The sequence below is a fragment of the Lutjanus erythropterus genome, chromosome 19 (assembly GCF_056507025.1).
Source record: "Lutjanus erythropterus isolate fLutEry1 chromosome 19, fLutEry1.hap2, whole genome shotgun sequence".
NCBI classification, from domain to species: Eukaryota; Metazoa; Chordata; class Actinopteri; order Lutjaniformes; family Lutjanidae; genus Lutjanus; species Lutjanus erythropterus.
This window is the reverse complement of record NC_139335.1, coordinates 1,022,545-1,032,316: the sequence shown is the minus strand read 5'-3', so window position 1 is coordinate 1,032,316 and position 9,772 is coordinate 1,022,545. Positions and strand designations below refer to the sequence as shown.

Genomic DNA, 9,772 nt, shown 5'->3' with positions numbered 1-9,772 from the left:
TGTGTGTGTGTGTGTGTGTGTGTGTGTGTGTGTGTGTGTGTCAGAGCACATTCAGACAGATCATCTCCAGCTGCATTCAACCCACAGATCTGACAGAAAGGCTTAACTGAATTTCACTTTTATTCAAAATGTTCTCTTCTGTTATTTTAGTGGAAAATAAAATCATAAAACAACAATAACCTGAATAACAAACTGCATTAACAACTAAGGATATAACAACACCATGATACCAAAAACTCACAGTAAATTACCACTAGAAAAAAATAAAAATTGCATTGTTATGATGATGATGATGATATGAAGAGGATGTGCCCCGGCCTGTTTTATAAGACAGAGGAGGACCGACAGCAGCAGATCTGTCCTGAGTGTTTCTTCTCTCTTGGTAAGTCTGTGCTTCATCCATCGCTGTGAGGAAAGTCTCAGGATCAGTTTCACCAAAAAGCTGAATTATCTGCAGTACACATGTAGAAGGGCCTCAGATCCTGGAGAACCCCGAGACCACTTCAGGGGACACAAGTGAGGCCCTGAACCAGAAGACGTCTCCTCCACCATGGAGACCTGGACGAGGACGAGCCACACAGACAAGATAACCTGTCTGTCATGACCTTTATTTAAGACAAAAGCAGACACTGAAAATACTGATGGGTCTGTGTGTTCTGGTCCAAACATGGACCGTGTTTAGTCTGATCGTCTCTTTAATGACAAGACAAAGACGTCTTTTCATCTTTCACTTTCAAAAGAAAAAAGCAACACATCACCGAGCTAAAATATTCTAACATAATGTCGTCGAACGTGTTGCCAGCACACACTCGTCCCCTGTAGTTGTAGTTATGCAGTTTGTTTCACTTGAAATTCCAGAAACCACACCAGTGACACTGACAACCACCAAAACCACCAACAGTAAACAAAGCATCTTTTGGCTTGTGAAGACTTTGGTGCTGTTAAACGGTCTCTTCGTGCCACATGGACACACCTACTGGACGGATCACGTCTGCAGAGGCTTCAGCGTTGAGTCACAGTCACAACGCTGTTTTGTTGTTTCATACTTTAATAGATTTTTATCTCTCTTCACGTCTCAGGGTGCGCTGATTCTGACAGGAGGTTTAACTGTGTGGTTTGGTCACACAGGTGAACAGATGATGACAGACGTCACCATGAAACGTCCTCAGGTCTTTACTTACATTAAGATAATGTTTAGTTTTCTGAACTGTTGTGTTTAATTTGCAAATGAGGCGTTATCCAAAATGGTTAGAAACACAGAAACCATAGTTTGTCCTGCCCGTCTTAGCAGGTCCTGGACGCCAGGTTGGGAACCAACGCTGTGGACCATATTAAGTTGTGTCTGGCGCCCTCTGTCTTCAACTGGAAGCTACTGGAGCTCAAACAACTGAGACCTGAAGACTCCTGTGATCAGCCCCAGTACTGCTGTCACAGTACAAGGCCTCAGTGTGACACCAGACAGAGCAGAAGGACAGCAGTTCTGGGGGACTCCCTGTCCTGCAGACAGGTTCCTCACCGAGTCGAAGCTTTGAACTAAACAAGATAAACTCAGTCATGCTAAGGTTTCGTAGAAGAAGGTTATCTGAAAGTCAGCGAGCATCAGCATCACAAACTGTCCACTGACCGACAAACTGTCCACTGACCGTCTCTAAACTGAGGGATGTATGCAGAGATGCTGAGCTGTCAATCAAAGTTTGATCCGCGTCCACACAGTGTGGAGAAATGATCTAAACACCAAAGTGAGCTGTTTTTTTTTTAATCTTTCTGAATGTTTATGTTGAAGCTTCATGAGAAACTAAACTTTGATATCATTAAATGCATTTTACTTAAAGCCATGTTTCCACAGGCTTTAACTGCTGATCAGAGGACAGTCCCAGCTGCACCCTCACTGGATCTGGATCTGCTTAATGGACTGCTCCACTCTGTGGTTACATTTTGTACGACAGGTAGTAACAGGTGGAGCCACAGCTGGGTGTCTCTGTGCTGCAGGAATGAATGAATGAATGAATGAATGAATGAATGAATGAATGAATGAATGAACAGATTCGTGAACTGAGACAAACATCTGGCTCCTGTCTTTATTCACCAACGTGCAGCAGTGCAGTGTTTGCAGCATCTGACCAATCACAGCATGGACAGGACGACTGACAGCAGAACCAAGTATGTAATGTATGTATGTAAGTTTTGTTCTCCCTGTATTTTTATTTTAACATCAGCCTGCTACATTAATTACTGTAATTAAGTAGTTTTTTGGGTGGTACCTTTATGAATAGATTTTCAAGTCTGTACTTTTACTCATACTTAAGTATGCATTACAAGATGTAACCTACTTAGTTACTTTTTTACCTTTCATCTGCATTCTAGTAGCTAATCAGGTGATCTGATCACAAACAGGCCAATGAAAAGCAGGACATACAACTGAAAGTCAAAACAAAACGCTGCAGCAGTAAGGATGTTAATCTTTTATCAATTAATTTAAGTTAGTAATTTAACCATTTAAAATGTATTGATGGATATTTAATCAATAGTCTATAAATGGCAGTAATCTGCACCTCATTTGACTTTGTTTTGTCTGGCAGAGCCGTTTGTTCAATAAAGAAAATTAAACTTGGACTTAAAATGAGAAAGAAATGAAGAAATAAACATATTTTGTATCTAATAAATTATTAATGATCAATCAATTATTAGTGTCAGGTATCGGTCCGATACTGTCCTCACATACTCGTACTCATAAACCTACTCTGATACTCCACACCTGATACCACGTCACGACAAGAAGCTGCTTGATACAAACAAACATGTAAAGAACCGCCATGACGCAGAGTTCAAAGGGTTTCCTGATTCTTACCCTCTTTCTCTGGACACGTCATCATCATCATCATCATCATCAGCGAGGGACTGTCTGTCCTCGACATCATCCACTAATGACCGCAGAGACTTTAGAAACACCATGGAAGTCCAAACAAACAGCAAACAGCTGGTGTGTCAGCGTGAAATAAAAGCAGCACAGAAACAAAATCTTTTTCACTTTATTTTTATTGACAGACTTGTTTTACAGTTTACAGCCTCTGATTGGTCCGAGGTGTTACTGGTTTGGTTCTGGTCTAATTGCTGTTGGTGGACAGCACGTTTCCAGACTCGTCCACCTCCTGCACGATGGTCACCACCCGGGTGGTCTTAGTGGTGGTGGTGGTTTTGACGGTGCTGCACAAACACAGGACAGACAGGGTTGTTTTATTTTATTTTATTTTATTTCATTCATTTAATTCCTTTTAAAATTTTAATCAATAAATACTCACGTCTCTGCGTCTCCGTCCAGCAGCCTCCTGTACTCCGCGATCTCCAGCTCCAGTCTGGTCTTGAGGTCCAGCAGCTCTGAGTACTGGACCTTCTGGTTCTCCAGGTCGGCCCTCAGCTGGGCCAGCTGCTGCTCCAGACCCACCACCTGGCCCTGGTACCCTGCCAGCATGTTGGCGTAGCGAGCCTTCGTCTCCGCCAGAGTCGCCTCCAGAGCTCCTTTCTGTTGAGGAGGAGGAGGAGGGACGAAGGTCGGGTCAGTTTCCTGATTTATCTTATTTTTTTCAGTTAACAGACCAAAGTCAAACAGTTGGCTGATCAATAGAAGTATTGATTGGTTGCTCACCTTGCTGATCTGAGCCTGCAGTTTGATCTCCAGAGACTGTACGGTTCTTCTGATCACTCCGATCTCAGACCTGGACGTCTGCAGGGTCTCGGTGCTCACGGCCACCTCTTTGTTCAGCTCAGCCGTCTGTGGAGAACAGGTGTCCATAATGTTATTGATCAGATATCAGAATATCAGACAGCAGCCTGATGGAGAGTCGTCTGACAGTTTACAGGTCAAATATGAAAGAAAGATGTGACCAGTCAGCTTTAACAAACTCAGGGTCCATCAGTACAACAGTTCTGGAGCTTTCGATCACGTCACATGATCTTCCTCAGCAGGTGAAGAGCAGGAAACAGGACTTTGTGGTCTCACCTTGGCCTGGAACCAGGACTCCAGGTCTTTGCGGTTCTTGTTGGCGACAGTCTCGTAGTGCTCTCTGATTCCAGCGAGGACAGCGGACAGGTCTTCCTGAGGAGCGGCGTCCACCTCCACGTTCACCTTCCCGCCCATCTTGGACCGCAGAACGAGCAGGTCCTGCAGGGAGAGGGACGGTTACATCTCTTTCTTTTCTTTTCTTTTCTTTTCTTTTCCTCAGTTTCGTTGGACTCACCTCCTCGTGGTTCCTCTTGAGCAGGATCAGCTCCTCCCTCAGAGCTTCCACCTCCGTCTCCAGGTCGGTGCGGCTCAGCGTCAGCTCGTCCAGGACCCTCTTCAGCCCGGCAATGTCGGCCTCCACCATCTGACGCATCGCCAGCTCGTTATCGAACCTGGAACACATGAAACGAGTTCAGAAACTCAACTGAAAGTTGAAGTTAAGTCACAAAAACAAACAAAGGAAATGAAGTTAGAGACTCACTTGACTCTGAAGTCATCAGTGGCCAGCTTGGCGTTGTCAATGGCGAGGACGAGGGCGGCATTTCCACGAGTGGCAGCGTAGATCTGAGCAGGACAGAAGAGACGAACTGTGTGAACAGCTGGCTGATGATTGGATAAATACTTCAGACTGAGTGAAGAGTTTTTAAAATGTTAAACAAAGTCAGTGCAGCTCTGTGGCCACCAGGGGGCAAAAAAACCCAACAAATTCAAAACGTTTCTTCCCATTTTCTCTTTATTGTTCTCTTTTATATTTATATTCTTACAATCTCTGATTAAAAAAAAAGCTTCACCAGGCTGAATAACTGCAACAAGTTTTTAAATGATTTATTATTGTTTGTTTGTTTGTTTGTTTGCTTCTTAAAACAAAAATTAAAACTGTAAAAACTGAGTATTAAAACTTTAAACACCCAAAAGTTCTTAAACTTAAACAGGCTGCAAACAACAACAGAAGTAACTTTTTGAAACTAAAACTGAAAAAGTTAAAAGTTAAAAAAGTTATTTATTTCCTTTGTGGAGAAACTCAGTCAGTCGAGTTTCTCTGTTGAACAAACAGGTTTTTCTACTTTAAACTTTTCGTCTTTACTGACTTCAGAACAAATATTGAATGAGCACACGTGAATATATTTAAATATTGACAGTCACCTGTTCATGTCTTACAGTTTAACTCTGTATATTCTGTTGAGCATTTAAAGGAATCACTCTTCAAATTTAATCTTATGTTTATTAAATTATATGTATTTTTTTTTATTTACTAAAAAAAATAAGATTAAGTGTCACAATAAATTTTGCACAAACAAGTTTTTAAAAAGAAAATAGAAATCTCTTTTCATTTTATTGTTCTTATTATTATTGGCTAGAAAAGTCAAATTTTAGTCTGAAAAAGCCACAGTCAGATTTTCCTCAAAATATCCAAAATACATGGACTTTTAACTACACTGTGAAAAAACCCTCATTATTGCTAACTTTTTGAAAAAGTTTTGAAATAAACTAAAAAAAATGACCATGCTCTGTTGTTGAGATAATTTCCTTTTCATCTTTAGTTTGAATCTTTGAGTTTTAAAAACTCAGAAAATTCTATATTTCAAAATCTGGTCCCAAACAAACAAAACATTAAAGGTCTGCAAAACTTTTGTCTGAACTTAAGAGTTTGAGTTTGATTTAAAACTGTTTTTGATGACAGTTGCCTTGAGAGTCCTCTTAACTTTTTTTTTCAGTGTACTTCTCTAACTCTGGTCTGTGATTGGTGGATCAGGTTGAGGCCTGCCTGTAGAAATGACCCACCTGACAGACTAAAGTGAGGGTAAAGTCAGCGTGTGTCAGGTGCGGGGTCTCACCTGATCCTGCAGGTCTCTGATGCGGATGTTGAAGCCACAGAAGTCGTGGGCCTCAGGTGCAGCTCTGCTCTCCAGGTACTGTCTGATCTTCAGCTCCAGGTCGGCGTTGGCCTTCTCCAGGCTGCGCACCTTCTCCAGGTAAGAGGCCAGACGGTCGTTCAGGTTCTGCATCGTGGCCTTGTCGCTGGCAGAGATGTCGATGGCGTCGGACAGGTTGAAGCCTCCGGCGGGGGCGGAGGAGGTGAAGGAGGCCTTGGAGATGCGGACTCCGGAGCCTCCGGCTCCTCCGTACACGCTGCCGGCGCCCATGCTGCCGACGCGGCGGGTGGAGGACATGAAGCTGCTGCGGCTGGAGAAGGAGGTCATGGCTGCTGTTGGCTGGTCGGCTCTGAGCGGAGACTGAAGACCTGCTGGGACGTCAGCTCCTTTTATACATCAGAGCGAGGCCGGGGGACAGGGTGGGGGGCCGTCGGGTTGGGATGCCAGACATGCCTGAGGAGCCACACGGTGTGGCCCCGGGGCCCCGCAGAACAAACAGGGCCGAGCAGGGCAGGTGAGGTCCAGCAGGTATGATGGGTTCCCAGAGAAAGTCTCAACACTTTCTCTGCCTATCATTGGGGGAGGCTCCGGGGGCCCCAGGCCACGACTCAGAGGGGCCCCTCCTACTCCTGATGGTCCGGTCCTGTCAGTCCACACAGAGCCCTGAGGGCCACAAATCCAGTCAGACCTCAAACGCCTCACAGAGAGATTCAAGGACAGCAGGGGGTTGTTCTGGACACATTTCTAATCTTTGCCTCTGGAAGAGAAAGAAAATCATTTTTAAATTAATATTTTGTGACAAATTATTGATTTCTCTGGTCAGTAACCATGTGATAATGTGGTTTCCAACCTGGGGGTCAGTTGGGACTCACAAAGGGGTCGCAGCATAGATCTGAAGGGTCACAAGACTATTGACAAATATCTTTTAAAAATGTGTACATTTATTGACTTTTAACAAATATTTTTGACGTCTTTGGTGTTTTACTGTAAAACACTGACTAGTTTTACATCTGCAAACTTCTTCAGAATAAAAATATGACAAATAAAAAACCTCATCATGAAACCTTTGCTTCATCTGAGAAATGTTTGACAGACACCAACCAAACTCTGGGCAATTTTCAGATCATTTCAAAAATCACAATTATTCAGTCATTCTGGTTGAAATACTGGCTTCTGATTGGTCAATTACAGCAGGTTGCTATGGACACAATTCTGATCTGGAGGAGAAATTAAATAATTTTTAAATTAACATTGTGTGATGTACAGTGAGCAGGTCATTGGTATAAAATAAAGTCCTGCATCAGCCTGTCAGGGTTTATTTTCTAATAATGACCTAATAATGAATAATAATTATCCCTTATTTATTGATCTATTTATTTATGTATTGTCTGTAAACCGTGAAGCTGCTGGATCTTTTCTTTTATTCTTTTACACAAAATCACAATTTTTCAGAAACACAACTTTAATCTCAGAGGACAGTTTGACCTCTTCAGGCTTCTGTTTAGTTCACTGACTGTCTGGTCTTTTAACGTCTCAGTGAACTGACCTGTCAGCTGTGAGGCGTTTGAGGCCTGATTGCCCAGAGGGACAGGAGGCCGCCCAGTAACAGGCCCGACAGGTGAGGCTCCATTCCTGCTCCTCCAACCACCAGGTGACCGACAGCATGAAACTCATCAGCTGCTGCTGCTTTCACTGACACGACGTCACAAAATAAAACACTTTTTATGTGGAGAAAATTCATAATTTTAAGGATACTGTCTTTGAAATAAATAAAAAAAGGGTTTGCTGACCTTCAGTTAATCTTTTGTTTAGATAATTAATTAAACGAATACAAAAATGTATTTCAAAAACTGTTGAATAAACTCATTAAAGTGAAAGTAATTTTTCTTGGGTTTCTGAAACTCAAAGATTCAAGTTTCTCTAAAGAAGAAAAATATTATGTGATGGCAAAACTTTTCGAGTTTGAATTAAACCTAAAACATTTAGTAAGTTCATGAGTTTCCTCAGTGTGTTTATTGACTTTTTATAAAATTCTCTCTGTCTTTGGGTTTTTTTCATAAACTTCTGGAAACTAAAAATCTGATCAATTAAAATCAAATTGTGTAACTTTATGTACAAAACTCTCATCATGTAACTTTTGTTTCACCACACGTCTGAGAAACGTTTGATCAGCCACCAACATTTAACAGATAAATCTGAAGGGACACAACATGATTAGAAAAAGAAGGAAAAACACAAAAAAATATTGACTTTGACTATTGATTATTGACAAACATTTCTCTAATCTATAAAACACAGACACAGCTCATAATCTGATAAATAAAAAAAACTTCTGACCAGCAAACAACCAAACTCTGTACAATTTTCTGATCATTTAGTATGAAATTACAAAATTTCACATTAAATTTATTCACTTAAATTACAAATCCATTTCAAAATTTAATTATCAATGTTCTTCTTAAAAGTTGTGGCAGCAGAAAAGTTTCTTTTCTTTTGTTTCCACTGTTCACTGCAACACGTCTTTGTTTGACGGAGGAATCAAACCTGCGGTCTCCTGAGTTTCATTCACGCCACCTCGTCCATATGTGAACTCGTTCGTCTTCATACTTCTCCTGTCAGCGTCACTATGGCCACTAGATGTCGCCACCTAACAATAAACTGGATGTACCAAACTGTTTGCACACCTGGACCAAGGAAACTCAACTTGTTTTTGACAGGAGGCCAGTTACTAAACAAACATTAATTATTCAAATTCAAATGATAAATAAATGATTGATTCTTGCAGTACGACCAGGCAGGAACGCTGCGCTTAAGTTAGCATGTGTTGACTCGTGGTGGCGCCTGATATCAGCAACTTTACCTACAGAGTTTTGTTATTTGGTAAATTAAACTCAGAGAAATGTTTAATGTGGCTCCTCAGCATTATGAAGCTGCTGGATGCTAACGTGCATATATTAGGCAATTTGAATAATTAGCATTTAGCAGTTAGCACGATAACCTGTATGGACAATATTTCTGCAACTTTTTTGACCAATCTGGACATTTGACTGCACTGTAAAACCAGACAAGTTAGCAACTCTAAAAAAAATGAGGCAATCAGTTTCCACATTTCTTTTCTTTCAGTAAATTAAACTCATTGCAACAAATTAAGACACTGTAAAAATGAAAAAGTTTAGAAACTTAAAATTTCAAGTTAAATTGATTCAATAGATTTGAGTTTTGAGTCCAACTCTAGTTAAAAAAAAAGTTTTACCAATTAATAATATTTTGTTTAGATAATTCTTCATTTAATTTTCAAGCATCCAATTAAAAACAAATCAGGTTCATAATTCACTGTGGACTGTTTTTAAAATAAGATTTTTTTTTTTTTACAGGATTCAGTTTTTTTTTAAAATCTCAACACAAGATTATAGATCAGCAAAACTTTGTTTAGTTTATTTCAAATCTTTCTCAAACACACGTTGGGACACGTCCCTCCGTCCCGACCCGAGTCCACGTCCTCGCCTCTGATGTGAGGAGTAAAAGTATAAAGTATGAAATAGTAATATCAGTACAGGTACTTTAAAAACTGTTCAGTACTTTGAGCTGGAGCTCTGAGGTGGAGGTGGGGAATCTGGGTGTGAAATGGTTAAAGCAGAACACAGCAGCTGTGGTCAGACTGGTTGAACTGGTTCAGAGCTTCAGGGGGAGTTTTCACTTTAATGTTGGAATGTAAAGATCAGAGCAGAAACTCGACGTACAGGATTACAGACTTTGTTAGCAGTAATTTCAGGAGTTTTTTTTTTTTTTTATCAGACAAAGTGAGTTTTGTTGTGTAGAATATTTCACACACAAAGAAGAAGGAGGTTTTTTTGGAGCTCAGAGAGTCAAAGCAGCTTCCTCGTGTTCAGGACTCTGG

At 41.0% G+C, this 9,772-nt stretch overlaps 1 protein-coding gene across 1 annotated transcript; it reads right to left on the bottom strand.

Annotated features, from left to right (window-relative positions):
- Nucleotides 1-3,085: 3,085 nt before the first annotated feature.
- Nucleotides 3,086-6,255, bottom strand: LOC146308946 (keratin, type I cytoskeletal 13-like). The gene is made up of 7 exons (XM_084744004.1): nucleotides 5,836-6,255; nucleotides 4,482-4,564; nucleotides 4,236-4,392; nucleotides 3,998-4,159; nucleotides 3,644-3,769; nucleotides 3,300-3,520; nucleotides 3,086-3,204 (listed from the first exon to the last, which is right to left on the bottom strand). Exons 1-7 carry the CDS (start codon nucleotides 6,199-6,201, stop codon nucleotides 3,105-3,107), a joined length of 1,215 nt encoding a protein of 404 aa, XP_084600130.1. The 5' UTR covers nucleotides 6,202-6,255; the 3' UTR covers nucleotides 3,086-3,104.
- Nucleotides 6,256-9,772: the final 3,517 nt, after the last annotated feature.